We start from the raw sequence: 23346 nt of genomic DNA, 5'->3' as shown, positions 1-23346 counted from the left end.
CGAGCCTGTAACGTAGAGACAAGCCAGACAATTTTTGTAGTTGCAAAACAATCGTTTTATTTACGGCCACCAGTTTACGGCGCCGTAAGTTAACATTGGACGTATCACTGCAGTGTATATCCACCGGGATATTTTGGTTGTTAAACCCCAGGAAGTCCCAACGGCCCTTCTGCACTGAGCGAATGCAATGCGTGCCTTATTTATTTTACCTTCGATGTACGGTCAGCGTTTTATCCAGGGTTAATCCTAGATACTTCACTTCATTGGCAAAGCGCAAGGGAACTTTGCAAAGCCAGGGCGCTAAGGGTACCCAGCTTTCTTTTACTTATGAAAAGGACCATCTCTATTTTATTCGGGTTTACCGATAGAGAATTGTCTCGACACTAGCGTTCGATTATTCTCGCCTATGATTTGGCGCGAACAAACGGCTCATTTTTCCGATTGGTACTTTTGCTGCACGAAAACTTTCGGGTTCTCCAACAAGATTAATTACGCTAGTGTATCCTCTGCTATTGGTCCAGTACTTCATTCAGAAGCTTTTCCAGTACCAAGATGTTTGTAGTGAAGAATATGTTATCACAAAAGCAGAAGAACAAATTTCCGAGTTATCGACCAACGATGATGAATATTTGCCATCTCAAGAGGACGAACCTCACTTAGTAAATCAGTCAGAATTAAATGACCTTATTCGAGATCTGAATTTGTCAAAATCTCAAGCAGAAATACTAGGATCTAGACTTCAAGCATGGAAACTTTTAGCTCCAGGCACACACATTTCTGTGTATTGTAATTTCGTAATAAGAAAGAACTATCACAGCATTTTTCATTCAAAGAAGATCTTTCTTTCTGCAATGCCGATGACTTGATGCTGACATTACGTCATCAATAATGTAATCAATAACCCTGAAGAATGGCGTCTTGTTATCAATGCTTTGAAATTGAGTTTGAAAGCTGTCCTTCTTCACATAGGTAACGTTTATCCACCCCAGTTAGCCACGTAGTCCACCTAATAAAAATATGACTCGTCTTCTCAACAAAATTAATAACAAAGTCTACAAATGGCATATCAGCGCTGACCTCAAAATTGTAGCAATTCTACTCGGTTTACAACTGGAATACACAAAACGCTGCTGATTCCTTTGTGAGTGACGTTGTTAAAGATTGGCCAGTCACGGCTCAGTATATTCTTGGACAAAAGAACATACTTCATAAGGCATTAATTGAACCTAATAAAGGTAGCCATCTAGGTCCTTTACTGTTTAATATTTATGTTAATGACATATTTGACGTCGGTAATTATGCGGTAATTATATCGGTATTAATGTTTAATGTATGCTGACGATATAAAACTCTGTATCTACTCACCTCTTGATTATTCTAGATTGCAATCTGATTTATATAATCTTTATACTTTTTGACATAAATAAAATGAATAATCGCCTTTTATTAAACTTATCAAAGTGTAATATTATTTCCTTCTCTAGGAGAGTAAACACAATCCACTACAATTATAGCGTCGCTGGTGAGAAGTTTCAACATGTCTCATTTATTAGAGATTTTAGTGTTACATTTGATTGCAAATTATTATTTGATAAAGATATTGATATTGTCTCCAAAGCCTGGCGTATGTTAGGATTTATTATGAAATCCACGGTAGCTTTTTCTAACATTGATGCAATTAGAAAACTATTTTGCCTATGTCTCCAGCACACTTAACTTTTGCAGCGTCGGTCGTTTGGAATCTTCACTATCACTCGTATAAATCTAAAATTGATCGTATACAATCTAAATTCCTCATGTACCTTTGTTTTACAGTTTCTGTTCAATACATTGATTACGAATGAACTTGCACTTCTTTTCGTATGTTAACTCTCAGTCAGCGTCGCTTTTGTGGGGATTTGTTATATTTTTATAAACTTTTGAACAACAAATGTGTTTTTCCAATGCTTGTTGGTTTTATATGTGTTCATGTTCCTCCGAGATTACTTCGCTTTGACTTTCCATTTATAACACCTACTCCTAGATCTCCTAGATGTGGCAACATAGATGTGTTTCAGCATTCTTTCTATGCATTTGAAAAATTGCTCATTCCTGCAGTTGGTGCGTTGCCTTGCGCGTTCATTTGATATGTTATATTTATATCACCAAGACTTAGTTTTATTTTTCTCCTTTGGATTCACTTTTGTACCATTATTATTGTGAACTGTAATTTAACTTGTATACAACTGGTTGTTTATGGTACAGTGTTATTGAGTTCGACCTGTTTCTGTACTCACTTGAGAAAAATAAATTAAAAAACATCATTAAGATATATATATCTTTTATTGTAATTTTCAATAATTATCATTTTTGACAGTTCGAAATTAGTACAGTAAAGTTCCGCAGTGAATCAGCGCCTTTCTAACCACACTTTATCGACACACTAAAAAATGTAAGTATATAAATATTGTAATTATTAATCAATAAAAGCTTTAAATAAAGATTTGTAAAGTAAATTTTAAAAAGTAAAATGTTTATTATTAAATATCCAACGACATCTTTGATAGATCTGTCAAACTATAACCTCAAATTGTTTTCTATTTTTCTTTTGAGAAGGTCGTTAAAGCTTAAAAAAATAATACAAATAAAACCGTTTTTATAAACGTTGATTGAATTAAAGCTTGTTATTTTAGAAATGAGCACATTTTTGATGCGTAAAGTATTGGATAAGTATTAATGTTGGATTGGGTGATTATGACTGGTGAACCTAACCAAGTAAAAAGACCATCTGTATACGGTTTGGATGCTTCTTTACAATCAACAAGAATGAAACCGAATAATTATTCACCATACATGCCTGGACCATCCACTTACACCAACAATTTCTCTTTTTACTCCAATTTTGGGCAAATACCAGCTTCTGTTACGTTCCCTTTGCCTCCAATTGAGGCAGCTTATAGCGATGGTGTCTCAAATAGTACTGCATTAACAAGATGTAAAAGAAAAATGGATGATACCCCAATGTAAGTTTGTTATGATATTAATTTTTGAGGTTATTTTAATTCTTGTTTAGTTCTCGTTCTGTGAAGCAACATATCACAGAAGATCGTATGGCTGAACATTTATCGAAATTACATATAAGCACACAAAACCCAGCCCCATCATCTGAACCAGAGACAACCGAAACTACAGAAAAACGTCTCTACATGTGTGAGGAAATGAGAAAGTTACAAACAGAATCCGTTATACCGCAATCACTTTTGGATCGTGTAACCGGACCTTGTAAAGCTTTAGTTTTGTGGTCTCCACCCCAAAGAATTTTTCCGGTACTTCCAAACATAGCAGAAGATGAAAATTATGATAATAATAACGAAGAAGCCGTTCCTGATAATAATTTAATGGATCTTGATCGATAATTTTTATTAAGTAACTTTTAATCATTGTGTATGTATATAATTTATATCATGAGTTCATTTAAAATAAGTTTTTTTTTGTCAACATTAATTAAAAATTAATTGCTACAAGAAAATAGGTTTTAAATAAAAGCTGTAGGTGATGTGACTGATTTTTTTTTAAATAAACATCTTTTAAAACAATAATGTGTAATGTATTAATCCTAAATCATAGAAATTGCGTTTTCAATAGAAAGTGAAGAAATTGAACGTTTCAGGTCAAATTCATGAATAATTTAACGTTTGTAACATTGTTAGAATTGAAAAGATGACGTGTATAGTGAAAGGTTTATGATACTCTCCTATTATTTGCAAATTAGAAACTCATAAACAATTTCGTTGTTTATAAATTAAATGTTTTAAGGTTATATTTAAATTTTTTGTTGATTAGTTACCATGTCAACCGAAACGTCAAAAAAATCATTTGTCAATTTGACATTAATTTGACAATTAAGAGTGAGGTTAAATAATCAAATAATTTTAAATTAGTAATTAATTCGTTTTTATTTATTTTTTTTAGTATTGTTTAGTAGAGATCCCCGCCCCAGTGGCTGTTAACGATTGTGGACAGCTTCACGTGGACACAAATCATTTTTAGCGCATGCGTGCGTTTTAGTTTGAAAGCAGCATGGCAGACTGTACGAAGGGTGGTGTAACGTTAAGCGATTTTTCGAATTTTTCGTTCGTTTCAAAGTGAAATTTCGTCGTGGTACCATATCGGGAAAATCCGCGAAGCCCCCTTCGACCCGGTCCAGCGATGTCCACCGCTGTCTTCACTCACTTCCGCATTATTTCAGGTACGTTCTCCGTTTTAAATGTTTATTTTTTTAACGCACAACATACGTACACCGTTCGTTTTACCACCACGAAGTTTTAATTTCAAAAAAAAATTAAGTGTATTAACCCTTTATTTTTGAATAATCAATTGGGGTTATGTGTGGAATTTGACGTAAATAAATTCATTTTCTAGGTTAGATTTGACCTACATTTTAGTTTGCTGTAGTGAATAGATTTTTCTATAAAAGATGATTAAAAATTGGTTATTCGAGCTAAATCGGAGAATTTTTTTGTAATTATAAATAAATTGTGTATTATTGTTATTAATATTAATAATTCCAACAAATTATTTTTATTTCAGTATGTTCTAACATAGTTATTCCAAACACCTGTATTATATTAGGCAGGTGTTTTTTGGATTGGATAAAAACTTTATAGGGGATTCTGATGCAGGTATATTCTTCCATTGTAACCCGAGGCTTATATTGGCTAGATTTTTTTAAAATTGTGACACGAAGCTTTTACTGAAATTGTTTTTCACTTTCGATTTTCTTATTGTACCGCGAGTCTCGACATCGAGACCATATTCCATAAACTACGTTATTTTTATAAGGAAATGGAATGTCACCGGTACAGATACCGCTGGCTCTATTGGGATGGAAAAAGTCTTGTTTACAAGCTCCGTAGACTCTTTTTCTTATGAATTCAAAAAGAGAAATCTATCCGAACCAAAACAATAAATTCCTTTCTTTTACAGTGTTTTTCGAAACGTTCGTAAAAAGGGTTAACATAAAAACGGTGTAATTATAAGAATTTATGAGTCATCATGTATGACTATTTATAGTATGTGGATTGCTCGACAATAATGCAGACATTGCGTGCATGAATGTCGTGGGCTCGCCTGCAATGCTTATGCTAATTTAGGTGAGTTTCAATTAACACAAAGAACAAAAAATTCATATTTTTTTTTTCAGTTTTAAATTTTTATTTTTAATTTTTTTACCAATCACAAAGAACATAACATCTTTCATGATTATAAGAAAAATAATTAATACAGTACTTAAAATTTCGATATAACGGACCTCGCTCATAGATAGAATCCAATTCGGGTTATTCCCCAAGTTGTTCTATTCCATGTTCATAGATAAACTTGGGGTATTCCCCGAGTTGTCTAAACGATGTATAAATCAGGGTTGTTTTGTTTTAAACATTTTGTTTTAATCAACTGTTTTAAACATGTTTTAAACGTCTGCTTAGGTTTAAAACAGTTTAAAACATGTTTAACCCTGCAGTTGACGGGTGGTTTAAAAATCACACTGTTCGACGGGCTGGGTCCCTCAGACACAAAGTTTGATGCTTATTCCTCCCACAATAACACAATAAAATATTACATTTATTGTATTCTACTGTTAGTCTGTCTTCTTTTGTACTGCTGAAAGTATAAATAGTTATCAAAAAACAATTGTCCAAAAGGTTATTATTTATTAAAAAAAATGTTACATTTAACGTACTTTACACAAAAAATTGTAAATAAAAAAAGTTTAAAACAATATAAGAAAATTTGTTGCCTAAACGTAAACTAAAATGTTCAGCTCCTCCGAAAACAGTCGCCTGCTGTTTGTAAATTCGCCATCAGGGCTATTACTTTTATTTATTATGAATGCGCTGATTGCTGCTACATTCAGTATGCCGAAGAAAACCACCAATGGCCACCGCCTTGTGTTTCGAGCAATATTGGACGATGTAATCATTCTATCCATTACATCAACACCACTCTTTGTATTATTATGGAATGTTATAATTTCTGGTTTTTTATTTTCACCGGAATTTTCGTCAATTTAGTCATCATACTGCATAGATGATCAGAATTATCCACTTGAAAGGGTCCTGTAGGTTGTAGTCCAGCATAAATCTCCAAATGCAACGTGTAAAAGGTTCTTGCATCCACTAAAGGAAATACTTTTATCCCATATTTACTTGGTTTATTTGGAATGTAGACCTTAAAGCTACATCTTCCGCGAAATGCTAATAACATTTCGTCCAAGGTCACATATTCACCCACACTGTAATGTTTTTTAGAAACTTGATTAAATTTTTCAAATATGTTCCTTACGGCAGCAAGTTTGTCTAGTTTCCGTCGCTCCTTTCTTGTATCGGTATTGTCAAAAGTATGCACTTCATCAGGAAAATAAACCTTCGTTGAGACATGCTAGCAAGGAACATTTGCAATCCTAAACCTTTTTCGGACCAAAATTCACTTAATTTTTTACGGCCTCCATGCTGAGAACCGGCTAAATACAATGGTGTAACATCGTATTTACTCTTGAATTTTGATGATGCTTTTTGAATATACAAGTTAGTATTTACTGTAATTATATCTACAATTTCTTCAAAAAAGAGGATCCAACATTGAAACGGCGTGTTGGCCTTTCTTGTTTCTCCAAGAACTCCAGGCAAGTGGGTAACGATATTTTGCTGTCTTATGCGAACGCGGCGAGGGGGAGCACGCTTTTTCCACTTAGTTCTGTCACTTCCATAAAAATACTGTGATCGGGTATACTAGTACTAATAGAAGGATTGTCCTCTTCATCTGGTTCTTCTTGTTCTGTATCAGTACTATGTTCATTAATCATATCTTCAGCAACCGACTCACTATCAGATTCGTCACTAACGTCTGGACTTGGAATTTCATCGGTAAGTGCATTGATTTTCTGTTCGTAACTATCCATTTCACAAAATGAAAATAATAAATTCGCTTGTAGGGAACGTTACGTGCAAGTAACTTACAACACACTAAACATAAAGCGGTTTGCCTTCATTTATATAGTATTCCGAAATAATATTAAAAAACAGGGATTACCCTAAAATGGAGCATCTGTACAGTAGACAAACCTAGGAAAGGGACTCCCTGATAGCAAACAAAAATTTGCCTTCTTATTCAAAAGCAGCGGAAAGAAATACTTCTTGTATTCGGGACTGCTGATTACGTCATAGGTTTGGGAAATTACAACGATTGGTAAATTTACAATGACTAAATTATGTTTCGATTTATCATTAACAATTCTAGAAATTGTGAATTGTGCCTCGACTTGAGCGAACCATATTTCTGGTTTGTTGACCCAGAAAGGAGATAATTTCACATGTGAAAGATTATCTATTGAGTTGTCGCTATTACATTGAATTGAAAGATATTAATTTTGAAAAATATCGAGTTTTGAAGCGATACCTTTGACTCTAACTATTCTATGAGAGAAAAAATAACGTGACTACTCACCAACAGCTTGTATACAAAGAAAAATGAAAACTTGAAATCTTGGGCAATTTCTCTAAACAAATGTTGTTTCTCGAAGAACTTCGGTTCCAGGTCAGTAATAATGTGTTTTCTGGACACTTGTAGTAGCGGGGGTGCTTCTCTTTGTCGTTCCACTGATCAGATTGATGTGGTGCTCCACTACACGTAGATTCCAGATATGAATTAATAATTGGGAATAATTTAGGGAAGGTTTGTGTTCGTGGGGGTCACCAATTTATGGAAGGTTTTTATATTTTTTATTGTAAAACACTTTTCTAATGTTTTTCAAAGGCCGATGTTATTATCATTAAATATTACATAATTACATATTTACAGTGACACATTCCTGAGGTATGGTAGGCTGTGGTGCCGCCACAATATGTATAGTTATAATAGGCTGTTATATTTAGTTCTCTCTGCAATGTCTGAAAATATAGAGAATTCATAGATTTGGAACTGATTTGAAGTTTAAGTTTATCTTCAAAATAAGAAAAAACTGATTTTGCGCTGGTTTGTTTCATTTTGGAGTCTCTATTTGTAATAGTATAATATGCTCTATAGTCTCTATACTATTATACCTTACAAAAGTTTGTAAGGTGCTAACGCATTACAGATCTCACGTTGGACCTTTAAACTTCGTTGTGTTATAGAATCCTTTTCGATCAACATATCTATTAGTCTTTCTCCTATTTCTAAACAGTTTTAAGTTTTTTAAACACGTTTTGAGAGTTAAAGAGTTAACGTAACTGGAAAAGAATTTTCGTTATTTTCATCACTGTCACTGCATTCATGATTATCATCAGTTATTAAATTTGTCTGCTCTTCTTCTTTCAGTTTAGAATCATGTGACTCAAGTAGCTTTTCAATATCTGCTATTGAATGATAGTTACTATTACCATCTTCCGGTGACGATCGCTCTAAAGCTCCTGTAGCCTGGATGTGATTCTGCAAATTATCATTATCCTTCTCTGATGTGATAACAGTTGGCCAGATTTTCCTCCAGCTGTTCATTATTTTCCTAGTTTGTAGGTCTAGGTCTAGTGTTAGTTTTAATGCTAGGGATAGTTCTAGTCTTAGTTGTTATTCAGCGATTATACATTCAAACAGTTTAAAGTGCAAATTAAACATATAATTGAAACTCCCTTCCCCGTTTTTAATCCGTCATATCGAGGATTTTACTGTACTTGTAATATAAAACACTTTCTTGTCATTTTAACTTGATGGATTGTTCAGTTTCCGTGACATGTCGTCCTTTGGTATTACTTTAAAACGTCATTAGAATGTGCACCTTGTGAAGTGTTCATTGTACCCCACGGTTCTATTGTAGTAAAAGCAGAACAATGGCCTTTAGTACGATATTAGAACCCTTATATGCCGTGCGTGGTCATGTACCCCTGCCAAATGAGATTGTCATCTCAGTTAAGTGATTAGCTAATTAATTATCGAAGTGAATTTGATTAAGATTATAAAGAATTTATTAAAATTCTTAACTATTTGATTTATTTTATTTGGTTTTTTGTTAAGTGTTTTGTACACAACAATGGTATGCATGTTTGAAAGCGTTGTTGTGTTTCGCAACTTGGCGTTCAATAACGTCTCGGCTAAAATTAACCGCTGTCACTTTTTACTAAAAATAAATATCTACCGACCGTAATTAGTTGAACGTAAGTTTTGTATTCAGTTTGTGTTTTATATTCATGTTAAACGCAGTGTTTTATTTAGGAATATCCCGTCGTATAAATAAAAGTAAGAGATTTTTTTTTCGAGTACCCATAGCACTCAGTTTTCCATTTAGAGTTTGTGCTGTCTGTTAAAAGTGTTTAAATACCGCGATATCTAAAGCTCCCGGCAATGTGGTGCCCCATTGTCGAGGACAATTTCCGCACAAAAGCTCCAAAAGCACTTCAATCTTTCGACGCACTAGATTCCAGGGGACCCATTTTGCTGCTTATCCGTTCTGCGAACTGAATCCCTATTGAATTTTTATTCGAGCCCGACTCTAGAGAGTCGCCCCTAGACATTTTGATACCGAAAAATAATATTTACGATAAAAACTGGTGTGTGACAATGCCGTTCATGTACGCGAGTTTAGTGTAGAAAAGTGCAAATGGAGCAGTGCAATGTATATTCGAAAACAAACCGCTCAACATAACGTCGAGTTAAATAATAATATATTGTTTTCATTCGAGTTCATCTTCAAATAAACATTTATTCACTCGATAAAAGCGGGTGAACGTGATATAATATGTAAACGATCGTATTGTGAAGTGGTAATGATGATAACGATGTTAAACAAGTTTCTTAAGAGTGGATGTGGATGTCGTCGAAAAGTGTGGAAATAAATAAAATTTATATTAACTTTCTGTGTGTCAAAATCAAATTTAAAATTTTTAATACATTTTTGTAACAATAAGTAATAAATTAATATGTTTTTTTTTTCAATATTTGTATACTTGAGTTTACTGCTTATGATTTATAGTAAAAATCATCAAACGCCTTCTCGCCCTGCTATAGTAAAACTAATCCTTAAATTTGAAAATCTCGGACTCCCATTCGTCTAGTCAGGTCTGCTGAAAATATCGCTGCCGTATGTGTGTATGCAAACCCAGGTTTGTTCATTTCAAGATGTTCACAGAAATTCAGCTTATCAAAATCCAGTTTGCAGCGTATTTTGCATAAAGGTCTTGCCTTTTAGGCTTACAAAATCCAGCTGACGCATGGCGTAAGAATTAAAGTCACAAGATCTCGTATAAAGCCATACATTCGCCAATTAAGATCACGATCTTTTGAACAAAATTATTCTGAATAATGAGGCTCATTTTCGTCTGGTTATGTCATCAAGCAAAATTGTCAAATTTGGGGCTCCGAAAACCCAAGACTCATGGTCGAATAAGCACTTCATCAACAACGAGTGACAGTTTGGTGTGCTTTTTGGAGTGATTGACTTTATTTCTTCGAAAATGATTACATTGCATTATCGAACGATGATAACTGATTTTTTTGTCTGAAATTGATACGATGGTTGTGAATGAGGTTTATTTTCAGCAGGATGGTGCAACATTATTTTCAACATGCTACACTGCTCGTGAAACGGTTACTCAGTTGCGTGAATAATTTCCTCAATGTGTTATTTCTCGAAATGGATACATCAATTAGCCGCTGAGATCGTGCAATTTAATACCATTGGACTTCTTTCTTGCGGCTATGATAAACATAATGTCTATGTCACTGCTCCAGCAACGATTCAAGTGCTCAAAGATAACATAAGAGCTCTCATTCGCGAAATAGAGCTACAGTTATGCAAAAACGTGATGAAAAATTTCGTCTGTAAGCAAAGCCGATGCGGTTTGTCTTGACCTCAAAGTTTGTACTTTGAATAAAAATAAAAATTTCTGTTTTTCACACAAATACTGCTTTTCTCTTAATTTAAAATTAAATCTCTAGTTGAAGACCCTATATAAATGAAGAAATTAAAATTTTTTACTCTCCTGTGTATGGAACATCCATACAAGTCAAACTTTAATGTGGAAAGATAGCGGATGAGTATCTAACCGTTTGGATATATATTTTGCAAGAAAAATATAAGAGAAAAATGAAAAATACAAAGATTCCAAAAGAACTTGATTTTGCTAGATAAAAAAATTATAGTTGCCATGGATTCGTATCTTTTTTGTAATGTTGGCGGGATTATACAGGGTGTTCCGGTGACTCGGGGCATAAAATTAACCTCATATACTAGAGCAAAAATGATGACGATTTGTGAAAAAAAATTATTATAAAAGTCTTCAAATGGCTAAGATATGGGCCATCAAAGTTCAGAAATTTTAACACATTTTTCTAAAGATTTTCAATACCATTTATGGTAGAGCGTTGCAATTTGGTACAGGGTAAAAAAATATCAAGCAAAATCATTGAACCAATTTTGACTTTGATCGGGCGGCGGCAACCATGCTATACAGGATGTCCCTAAAATTTGTTTGCCCAGAACTTTTTTGTTCGCTCGTAACCCTACATTTATTTTTGTGCTTTTTAATAGAAAATTTATTTTAGAAACTATTATCACTCTTTGAAAATTTTGATAACATTTACCGTTTTCGAGTTATACGCGAAAATGTTAAGCTTTGTTAATCGTAACAAACAAAAAAAGGAAACATATTCCGCAAGATCTGAGTTGGCGATGACAATTCAAAAACGAACTGAGCTAATAACCATTATTTGCATACATTTCTAAGTGCAGACTTAGTTAAATCCAGTGTTAATTTATTTTAGTTGAATAAAAGAATGTAATTTCCAAAACAATAAATTTAATTTCCGGTTACAACAAACAAGAACATAACAAAAATTCTAACAAAAATATTAACAATAACAATAAAATTATAAACAAATAGTAATAAATAAAAAAGAACAAAAAAATACTAAAGCAGATGCACGCCTGATATCGCCGTCTTAAATTAAAGCGCACTCTGCGGAGAACATCGATCTCAGTTTGAAGTTGATCAAATGAATCAACAATTCGCAACCTCAGTTGTTCAACTTGTTTTCGATCAACTGATTTAAACGCAGTAAATTAGCGATTTAACGCGTCCCCATTAATAAAAATCTACAGGTGTAAGATCCGGCGATCGGGGGGCCAACTTATCCGTGCACCTACTCCTAGTCCAATCCACCGTCCCGGAAAACGTTCCCTCAAAAATTCGTGGACAGCTTGTGTGCTATGCACAGGAGCACCATTATGCATATACCACATTGCTTGCCTTGTGTTTAAAGGACCGTCATCTAAAAAATCATCTAATTCTTCTAAATGTCGCCTGTATGTATGTCCATCCAGCCTTGATGGCAAGAAAACGGGTCCAATAATTACATCGCCCATAATGCCAGCCCAAACGTTAAGAGGAAATCTCCATTGTGATTTCCAAGTTTTCTTAAATCTTGGATTTTCGTCCGCCCAACTATGTAAATTTCTCAAATTGAAGATTCCATCTTTAGAAAAAGTGGATTCATCTGTAAAAAGGACTTTTGCTTAAAACTGATCATCAATTTGGATTTTGTGCTGCATTATTTGGCAATATTGCAGTCGCAGTGGGTAATCAGCCAGTAGAACTTCCTGAACTTTGTAATAATGAGATGGATAAAGCTGTTGCTCGTGAAGAACACCCAGACAGTTGTTTTTGAAGTTAAAAAGTGCCTCGCCATATCCAAAGTACTAGCTGTAGTATTTTCTTCTACGTAGTCTAGAATATCTTCTTCTAGTTCGGGTGGTGGACATGGAAATGTTATCAAAATTTTCAAAGAGTGATAAAAGTTTCTAAAATAAATTTTCTATTAAAAAGTACAAAAATAAATGTAAGGTTACGAGCGAACAAAAAAGTTCTGAGCAAACAAATTTTAGGGACAGCCTGTATAGCATGGTTGCCGCCGCCCGATCAAAGTCAAAATTGGTTCAATGATTTTGCTTGATATTTGTTTACCCTGTATCAAATTTCAACGCTCTACCATAAATGGTATTGAAAATATTTAGAAAAATGTGTTAAAACTTCTGAACTTTGATGGCCCATATCTTGACCATTTGAAGACTTTTATAACAATTTTTTTTCACGAATCGTCATCATTTTTGCTCTAGTATATGAGGTTAATTTTATGCCCCGAGTCACCGGAACACCCTGTATAAAGATCTAGATTTACTAATTTACTTCTGAATGGGCAGCCAGATTCGGAATACGCAAATTCCAGATTTGATATTCGCAGTATTGCCAGATTTATGGTTTTTCTGATATTATGAGCCACTTTATCACCTTGAAGAATAGCTTACAGTCTTCAATCTTGCGTGTATTACATAAAAATTGATTTAAACTGTATTCGTATGATGTAAATCCCCACCAGATGCCCTAAAACAGTACTTTAAGACCACAAAAGTTAAATGTTTGATCGGGTAGTGGATTCTGTTTATGGAGTGTTTCTTTATCGGTGGAAACAACAGGTATGAAATGCTAGTCAGAAATGATGTATTGAGAATCCTGTTTGAAAGCCATTTCAATCAGACATGGTTTCAACCAAGCAGAACTTTACCTCATATTGGTGTAAATATTGAGCTCTAGATAAGCTATTCTTGGACAATGGAATTAGTGTTGAATGGCCTTTTTACCGGATCTCACTAAATCTGGAAGCCTTGCAGAGTTAAGGCAACGAATTATCGATTAATTATGATTAATTTCCGGAGAAGATGGAAGAATGCATTCAAAAGATCAAATTAACAACGGAGCCACATCTTGAACGCCTTTCCTGAATGTGATATTTAATCGTGAAGGAATTGTGGGCGAAAACCAGTAATGTATTGTATGTTTTAGAGAAAAACTAAAAATTATCTAATAACAATTTTTTTTAATAACAAACGTGTCTTCTAAATTGGTTTTATGCTGATTCACCAATAAAAAAATTGTTATTACATCAATTTAATATAATTAAATCGTAATGACAAATTATACATAATTCAAGTTTGTTAATTTATGGTAAATACCTCCTCATTATTTTATCATGTTTTATATTTATTTTCCACGACCATTTTTAACTATGTATCGTCGAAGTTATGTAGCACACCATTCTTTCTGTTTGTTTATAGTTTAATATTTTTTGTTCTTATTTCTCATTTGTATTTTATTTTTGGGACTACGATAAACAAAGTTTGAGTGGTTTCTGCATTTTACGATTGCTTGAATTCGATGCCAACAAGCCATAAAATGCTCGGAAACACGAATATAACGCTGTGTCAATAACGAAGCTGTCTTTTTCTTTACGATTTCTCGTTCAGGCTAATCAAGATCCTTTCAAATTCCTTCTTTTAGGTTAAATGGGAATTCTTCTTTTTTTAGTTGGTTTCTTGTCGTCACGTAAATTGGCATTTATCCGTTTTAAGTCTTGTGCACCTGTGGTCTTACCTAAGTACCCAAGGAATTTAAATGTGACGTTATCGCCTTATGAAAATTTGCATAAGTCGCTGTATCGCTGGTTAAGTACATTTAATTTTAACGCAACAGCATTCCTTAGACAATCGAAACAACTGTATATACAAAGAATCACCTGTAACCACTCTATTGTATACGCACGTGACGGTAACTCGAGGAACAAGGTCTTAAAGCCGAACATCCTCCATTGTTCCTTTCGTTTGGCGCGAACTCGCCAACGCACGGTTTCCGTTATCTGTAGGAAATTTAGGTTCGAACGACGTCCATTGAATGCGTATTTATAGAGGTAGCGAATGTGGTAACTTCCATTGTTTTTTGAAATGGGTTTTTGTTACGATCAGATTAAGCGAGTGCTACTGGAATCTCGACCAAGAGGCTTAATCGAAATGTCGTCCTGCATCGACGATTGTAATCGGCGAGGGAATCCACATTTCCGCGAAGGGAAAATTAAATTAGGCCGGTTCAATTCGAACGGTCTCTCTCGACTGGTTACATCAAAATTAACTCATCTCTCCAACTGATTGTGAGTGCATGTCGCTTGGATATCCAACACCTCAACCAATGATTGAGTGTGACTTTACTTTACTTCCTATACTCAAGCACTTATATAGTTGACACTTTAGGATAACGTTTCAAGTGTCTGTTAGAAACGTTCTCGTATCTTAACGTTTATTATCGGTTTATTGGGATCGTTTGGTTCAGATTTCTTTGTTTTGTGTTAGCAGGATACCATCATAAACTACATCGATGGCCAATTACTTATGAAATACGACCGGATTCGTTCGATCCTAATTACCCAAACAACTGTTCGTAATTGGAAAAATTGTTGGAACTTCGAACGGGTGAAAATAGCGAAAACTCGTCCGATTCACGACACGAAAATGCTTCCGAACACGTGTTGTTCGCGACTAGAGCGTCCAATTAGGCGTCGTAAATCGGTGCAAATCTCGACCCGAATATATTACCCAGACTTTTACATCTGCATCGCAGTAACAAAGAAAATTTTTAAGATTTTATAAAGTTGTAAAATGTATTAAAATAAGTACGAGTTGTTTTACGACAATGAAACAAAGTTGATAACTTAAAAAAAAGCTTAGCTGAGTTAGGAAAAGTATCGAAGCTTGTAGTTGGGTGGTCTTTTTCAACAGTCTCGTCCGCTTGTGGTTTCGAAGCCAGCTTTTAAACTTTGAACGAAAGAAGAAGAAGAAGAGGTGGCGGGTTGGCGCTGACTCTGAAGCTCTTAAATGGCTTTTTATAGATTCGTCGGGCCGTATAGCAAAGCGAAAAGCCGGGATCCGTTGGAATTAAATTTTCGCCAACGACAAAGGAACCGTTTTTGCGAGATTGCTTTCGACACACTGCTCAAGAGACGCGAAGCGCACTATTTCGTTCCGAAAGAAATTTGACTCCTTGAAAAACGTTATTCGCCCATCGGTTTCAATAAAAGAAGCGCCTAGTTCCGGGTTATTACGAACGTGAAGAAATTTAAAGCGACTTCTGCTCTCGTCTATTAGAAATTCGTAAACGCGTTCTCTTCGTCCGGCTAGACGTGGAGTTTAAAAATAGCAGACGAGTCTTCGCCGTTGTCGTAGTCGTGCACATGCAATTTATGCTTTCCTTCGCGTCCCGGTGCATTTCCGACGCGGGGTTTGCTTCTCTCTCGTTTTCCTGTTTGATTACAGAGAACTATCGGCTGCATGGACAGTTTTCAACGTTTAATAATGGAGCTGTCACGCGTGCAACGCTTTTGTGGAGTCGGTGTTGAGAGCCGTAGTTCCGTGTGTTCCACTGTATTGCTCGGTCGTTGACGATAACAGCTCCTGGCTTTTTGGAGCAGTGGTTAAGCAGTGTGGATGTACGCTGCCGTAATGGTTTTGTGATTTACTGTTGTACGTATATCGATGTTAATTAAAAGAATGTTGTAGATTGATTGACGTATCCTTGTAAATTTTAAAATTGTTTTAGTAGTTATACTCTATTTTTTGAACCTGAATGTTTCTAGTTCTAGGTCTAGTGTTAGTTCTAGTTTTACATTAGCACTAGTGGTGGAACGGATATCCAGCAACTATCCGGCTATTTTTTTAAATCCGGCCGGATACCGGATAGTTACCAAATATCCGCTTTGACCGGATATTAAAAACCTATTACTTAGTACTCGAAGCTACTATTACTTACTACACTATTACTTAGTACACGAAAAGCCCTAGAATATCACACCATATCTTAGTAATGGGTACACTGTTCCGTAATAAGTGAGTAAGGCTGCACCAGTGGATGATCTAGCTTTAACTTGCTGGATAAACATATTTGGCCATCTTAGCAGCCAAATATTCGATGTGTTGCTTCCATTGAAGGTTACTATCCATTATCACACCAAGGAATTTGAGAGTGTGGGTAGACACCAACTGTTCGCCTGCATACCTTACCATGATCCCATCAATTGAATTCGTTATGACATATTCTATTATTTCGATTTTGCTCGTATTTAGTCTAAGATTATTTGCACCAAACCATTTTTCGGCACACTATATGGTATTATCGATCTTGTCATACCATCGTTTCCTCTCATTTTACCGCATTGTTTTCTGTCGACCAGATAAGAATTAATTAGACACTGAGCTGTTCCTCTTATACCCATATTCCATAATTTTTCCATTAATATACTCGTCTTTAGAGAATCAAAAGTCTTTGACAAATCCAAATACAAACCAGCCACTCTCTTGCCGTCCTCATTTAAATTCTTTATTATTTCTGATGTCATTTGATAGATGCCACGTTCTGTATTGCGTCCTTTTAAGTATGCATTTTGTTTTTCTGTGAGAATATTGTCTAATTCCAGAAAGGTAACAATTGTGCTGGAAATGACTTTCTCAAAAACTTTAGAAACATTGGATATCAATGTACGGTGTGACGTCCTTTTTTGAATACAGGCATAACTATAGCTTTTTTCCACTGATCTGGATACTTGACAAGTTCCATGCTCATATTACATATGTACATAAGAGGTCTGCTAATAATATCTGCAACGCCTTATATTAGTTTGACCGGAATTTCATCTGGGCCCACTGCGTTGTATTATTCAACGGCATTACTGTGTTAAAAATTTCATATATAAAATAACTTGTTGCAGTTTCATCTAGTTTTTTCTTCTCTTCATTCATCATCACATTCATTACTAACACAACTGTCGCTGTAATCACTTTCGATTATTAATTAAAGTATCCTCTTTTTAACGCAACAAGCCGATTTGGAAAATCACTTTCAGTTCTTGAGAAATAAATTTTTGAAATGATCGAAAATTTTTTGGAATTTTTCAATTTTCGCCGAATAAGTCATATAAAATTCATATAAAATCCATTTCTTGGAATATGAGTATGAAAATTTCCCAAAGTGTTAATAAGAGGGTCCTCTTTCCAATGAACTAACCCGGTTTGAAAAATAACTTTAGTTTGTGAGAAAACAATATTTGAAGTTTTGATAAAATTTTCGATGTTGCAATTTTCATCGATAATTTTCAAAATTCGCTATTAAATTCATTTCTTGAAGGATCATTGTGGACATATCGCCAATTATTAATTAAGGTATCCTCTTTTTAGAGTTGCTTCGTTAGTTAAATCAGGATCAAAAAATTTCATTTTGTCTCTTGGATCCAAATAAGTTGACATATCTTATTTACTTTCTTATTAATTTCTTTTTTATTCAAACATCGCAATAATGTGGCAGTATAGGGTATCACTTCACAAATGAACCAGAAATTATAACCATAATGGCCGGATAAATATGCCGGATAACCGGATATCGGGCCGAAGGGGATGCCGAATATCCGGTATCCGGCTTTTCGCAAAATCACTATCTGTTTCATCACTAATTAGCACTATAACCAGAACTAACACAAGACCTAGAACTAGTCAGATAGATCATTCGGGTTTAGCCGTCTTGAGAGACGTGCGGCTAAATCCGAATGTTTCTAGTTCTCGGTCTAGTGTTAGTTCTAGTGGCAGTGGTAGGTAGCGTTAGTTAGCATAAAATATTACTATGATGTCTATTTTTATTGAACTAAAACTAGAACTAATACTAGACTTTACAACTAGAAAATATTGGGTTTAGCCGTTCGTCTTCAGACACTAGTGTTAGTTCTAGTTTTACATTACCACTATCACTAGAACTAACACAACTAACCTAGAACTAGAATCATTCGGGTTTAGCCATGCAGAGAGACGTGCGGTTAAACCCGAATATTTCTAGGCGGCCGGCAACATCTCGAATTTTCCTAGTGTAATTTTTGCTTAAAACTGACCAATAGCAACCCTTCTTTTTGGCGCTTCAATTTGAAAACAGTCTTCTGAATTAAGAAATAGCGTACAGTTGAGTCTGATTTATAAAGGAAAATGAAAAATGAGATGTTTTATTGTAGACTTTAGTGCTATTGAAAAATGTGATACACGATGAAAGTGGTGATAAGTAAAGGCCACGTAACCCTCATACGTTGCTATAAACGCCTTAAAGCCCGTAAACTCTTTATAACTCGGCGTCAGCATGAGCGCATTTCACAATACAGCTTCCCATATCCGAAATTACCGCCCTTCGGCAGTGCGCCGTCCGATTCGCTACGCTGTAAAAGCAGCGATCTCCGCGGGGCCTTTTACTACAGTGCAAAATTTAAATAATCCCGGAAAAATGAAACGCCGTTAACGGTTTTTACAACCGTAGCCCATTCGCCCGTCGCGTATTACGTTTGTTATTACGACACTAAAGCATCACGACGGTAATGGTGATGTCGTTGAATTGAATTTAATTATGGATGCCGTTGGTTTACGATATTTGATGCTCACAGGTGTCTCTCGTTGTTTGCAGATTCCGTTGTTACGTTTCCGTCGAGGAGATGCTTTACGTCGATCCCTTAACTAAGGTAAGTGCATTGGACACTCGATATCCTTCGTGTAATTCCAGTTGAATGCTTCATTAACAAGATAGGTGAATCCTGTGTATGAAATACTTTAGTTAAGTTGGTTCATGAGATGAAACCTTTGATATAGGAATAAGAACGTGATTAACGACTTTAAAGATATACAAGAGAGTCGATTTTCAACACAGAATCGTGTTTCCTGTTGACTTGGGTTGGGTTCGGACGCAATATGCATATAAAATCTGTTCAAACGCTATCGCAATCGTAAAATTTGAACTATCTGTCATCTACAACCCCGAGGGCCGGCCGTTATGGCATATAACGTAACGCAACATTCCTATTCGATGTCGCGCTTCACGGAAAGCGTTCTCGCTGAAAATTATGACGCTCTCGGCCCTAAAATATTTACAAGCGCGCGCTCGCGCGTATCTCGGAATTCCTTCAGATCAACATCTACGGGGTCAAACGCGTACGCGTACTTCCCACGCACATCTGTCGGTTTATAACCCAAGGCAATAAATAAAAAATTGCCACGGAAAGGCTCGGTTTTGCATCGAGTTTAGAGGCGCACACAATGGCGTGTGAGGACATGTTTATATTGCACAAGAGGCGCGTACGGATCCATGAATATTCAACGACGTCTCTCCGACAGATAACCGGCATAGGGCCCGCATATTCAAAGAGCTTATCAATTTTAATCGGCAAACGTACGGCCGAAGGACGAATGAAGACGTCGACTGATGTTTTTAAGAAAACTTTTCTATACGAAACGATGCGGGACATACGTCAGCCTAATCTCCTCGGGTATTATTTCACGAGCTGCCGCTTCCTTCTTTTCGAAAGAACTTTCTTTCCAACCCAACTCCCCTTTTTCTACGTCGTCATCTTCGTTCTCCTTATCGCCACGGACTTCTCCTTCTTGAATGGAGATAACGCATAAAGCATCTAGAAGACTCGAATTTATGGCGACGCAAAAACAGTTTTACATTTGACACTACTGAATTATTATTGTTCGATAGTTTACACATCCTCTGCACCGGGGAGTTAGCTAAAATGTTGGATCTGCAGTTCGTCAGATAAAATTCATTGTACGCGTGGGCATCGCGAAAGTGATCCGCGACAACAACCAACCACAATCAAATCCACATTACACTAACTTCTGTAAAAGCTTGACACAATGGTCAGTACAGAAAAGTACAGAAAACTTGTGACGTTGAAGCAGAGATTTGTAATCCGTTTCACGATCCGGATATGATCCGTCCAACAGTAGAGACAAATATTTGAGAAATATCTATTTGGATGTTTCGCCGTCGTACTGGCAAAACCGTCGTACTGGTAATTTTTTTCTTTTTTTTTTATTATTTTACTTTTAACCATAGATTTAGATTTTGCTGTCAAAAATATAGGGTCCCGTTTAAAAAAATTGGCCGTGACCTTCATATGACCTTGAAAATAAGGTCAAGGTGAAACAATGTTATCGTCGTATGGTTTCCCCCTTCGCAAAGAACAACTTTCATTTGGTTCATTTTTATGTAAAATGAATAGTTTTCGAGATAATCGCTTGTCTCACGTTAAATGGACCACTCTGTATATATTGTGGTGACCAAATTACAGAGCCATATTCCATTTTGGGCAACACAAAGCTCACAAATACGTACGTATTGTTTGAATATGGGTATAGAAGAAGATTAGATATTGCTGGACACACACTAGATGTTGAGTGCAGAACACTAAATACAATGCGGGACATACATCAGCTTAATCTCCTCGGGTATTATTTCACGAGCTACCGCTTCCTTCTTTTCGAAAGAACTTTCTTTCCAACCCAACTCCCCTTTTTCTACGTCGTCATCTTCGTTCTCCTTATCGGACTTCTCCTTCTTGAACGGAGATAACGCATAAAGCATCTCGAAGACTCGAATTTACGGCAACGCAAAAACAGTTTTGCATTTGACGGCCTCGCGTCTCTGGGTGTTGAGGTTTTTAGGCGGGGTAGACGTCGATATCCCCCATTCCGGCGCGGGGGCAAATTGTATTACCCAGAGAAGACGTCAAATCGGCTCTGCCAGATGGCCCCTGGCTCGGAAAAAATACACGCGTAAATCTCGTCCGATAAGCCGAGGTGTCGGTCGGGTCGAAATCAAATCCCTTCGAAATTCGGTTTTGGTGTATCATAACATTCTAGGGGAAATATGACTTTACGAAGCTTGTTTACGATCAAAAATAGAGATTTCATACCTTTAGGATAGGAAATACTTTTTTATGTATGCATGAAAAGATGTTTTATATTGAAATTTTTGATCGGTTAAATTATCGGAATTAGAATTTATTTATATAGTTTATGATCGAAACTAGAAATTAGATATATATGTTTTTAATAGCTTTGTTTTGATTCTGTTTTTCAGAACTGTTCAAGAATAAGTTAAGATTTATGCGAATTGGTTGCGCAATAGATTCTATTCGTTGTAAACAGTTTAGAGATTAATTTTATTATAATTTTTTTTTAACAGGTGTGTAGCAAATATATTCAAATGATAATTTTATATCATAATGACAATTGGTCTTAATTATCAAGTTAAATTCCAGCAATCATTATTTTTTATAATAAATGAGGAATGTTTACTGTGGTCAATTTGAGCCACACATGTTAACGCATTTTGGATCAAAACTTTTAAAAATCACATCTGGTGTTCATTTCCAGAAAAGATAATGATATGGGGTTGAATTTTATATCTGTTAACTTTCACGAAGAGCATATATTGTTTGAATATGGCTAAAAAGAAGATTCTCATAGCAGAAAGCTAGATATTGCTAGGAGTAGACTAGATATTGGGTAAAGAAAACTAAATACTGCTTATACAAGGATAAATATTGATCGCGGAAAATTAGATACTGTTTACAAAAGACTGGCACTACTGCCAGAACACTAAATATTGCAAATGGTAGATTAGATACTGTAAGTAGAGCAATAAATGCTGATTGAAGAAACTAATTGCGTGATAAATAGTAGATACTGCATGAAGAAGACTACAACCTGTTTGACTTTGAGGAAGACCACATATTGCTTGAATGTGGTTAAAGACCAGACTCTTATAGAAATTCTTAAGAAAACTAGATATTGCTAGGAGTAGGTTAGATATTGCGTGCAGAATTGAGATAATGCTTGTAGAAAAGTAAATACTGCTTGCAGAAGAATAGATATTGTTATGTGTAGTCTGGATGCTGTTCTATGTATTAGATTTTTTGCATGGGTGCAGTCTTATAAAAGTACTATATATCTTAAGTCTATGTTTTTTTGTTTCAATGTTTTGATGCGTCAATTTTTTTTCTAGTGCTTTAGATTGGTGTGTTTAAATACTTTATGGTCCAGTCTGAGATGCTAAGACAGTGACGTCAAAATGTCCAAATTATCTGTTGACATTGAGGAGTATGTTCATTTTATTCAATAACCAATGTTGTTCCATATTTGTTACAAAACTTTGAATTTTTTTCCTTTTAATTTTTTATTATACTATGTCTTTTGACTAAGCTTACGAATCGATTTAAAGAGACAACCTCTGGTTTATTTTCTGGTTTAGTTTGTGTAACTTTCAAAGTACGAGGAAAGTAGTATATATTTGAAAATAAAGCCGATTAACGTAAGTAGGTGTAGCAAACTAAGTTACTTCTTGAATAATCTTCCTTAAAAGTTTAGCTATAACTGTGTGTAACACGATTTACTGTGGTTTATCGGATAATCGTTAAACCCAATTTGGTAACTTAAGAAGATGGCCATTAATTTATTCTGAATGAATTCAGTCTCATAAGGAGATATCGATTGAAGTGGTAATTTTTTTTACAAAAGAGCACGCTCTCCTAAAATCCAAATATTCTGCCATTATTGTTCTACTATAGACATCACTACTGCAACAACAATGGTGTTGGTAATGTTGGTGTTGGTCTTAAGGCATTTTGTTGCAATATATTTTTTTTCTGGAAAAA

At 35.2% G+C, this 23346-nt stretch overlaps 2 protein-coding genes across 11 annotated transcripts in view; both read left to right on the top strand.

Annotated features, from left to right (window-relative positions):
* Positions 1–2353: 2353 nt before the first annotated feature.
* LOC111424087 (uncharacterized) lies at positions 2354–3535 on the top strand. 2 transcript variants are annotated; one of them, XM_023057511.2, is made up of 3 exons: positions 2354–2431; positions 2673–3002; positions 3053–3535. In XM_023057511.2, exons 2-3 carry the CDS (start codon positions 2716–2718, stop codon positions 3393–3395), a joined length of 630 nt encoding a protein of 209 aa, XP_022913279.2. In that variant the 5' UTR covers positions 2354–2431; positions 2673–2715; the 3' UTR covers positions 3396–3535. The 2 variants fall into 2 exon arrangements, with proteins under 2 accessions (XP_022913279.2, XP_022913278.2); XM_023057510.2 differs by lacking the exon at positions 2354–2431 and having other exon boundaries at positions 2561–3002.
* A 517-nt stretch (positions 3536–4052) lies between these two features.
* The window catches only part of LOC111424081 (uncharacterized protein CG43867), a 193589-nt gene continuing 174295 nt past the window's right edge, over positions 4053–23346 (top strand). For 3 of the 9 annotated variants that reach the window (XM_023057497.2, XM_023057498.2, XM_023057492.2), the window contains exons 1-2: positions 4053–4228; positions 19314–19368. The gene's annotated coding sequence lies outside the window, so the exon portion shown is untranslated. Of the gene's footprint in view, positions 4229–9223; positions 9247–16018; positions 16349–19313; positions 19369–23346 lie in introns of those variants that run through there. The other 6 variants (XM_023057499.2, XM_023057501.2, XM_023057500.2 and 3 more) reach the window with 4 other exon arrangements.

Source organism: Onthophagus taurus, chromosome 11 (assembly GCF_036711975.1).
Source record: "Onthophagus taurus isolate NC chromosome 11, IU_Otau_3.0, whole genome shotgun sequence".
Classification (NCBI taxonomy): domain Eukaryota; kingdom Metazoa; phylum Arthropoda; class Insecta; order Coleoptera; family Scarabaeidae; genus Onthophagus; species Onthophagus taurus.
Note: the sequence above shows the minus strand (reverse complement) of the source record. Positions and strands in the feature narration are given on the sequence as shown.

Coding starts and splice junctions, on each gene's coding strand:
- LOC111424087 (XM_023057511.2), top strand. CDS start 2,716: ATGTTGGATTGGGTGATTATGACTGGTGAACCTAACCAAGTAAAAAGA. Junction 3,003..3,052: donor AAAATGGATGATACCCCAAT/GTAAGTTTGTTA, acceptor ATTCTTGTTTAG/TTCTCGTTCTGTGAAGCAAC.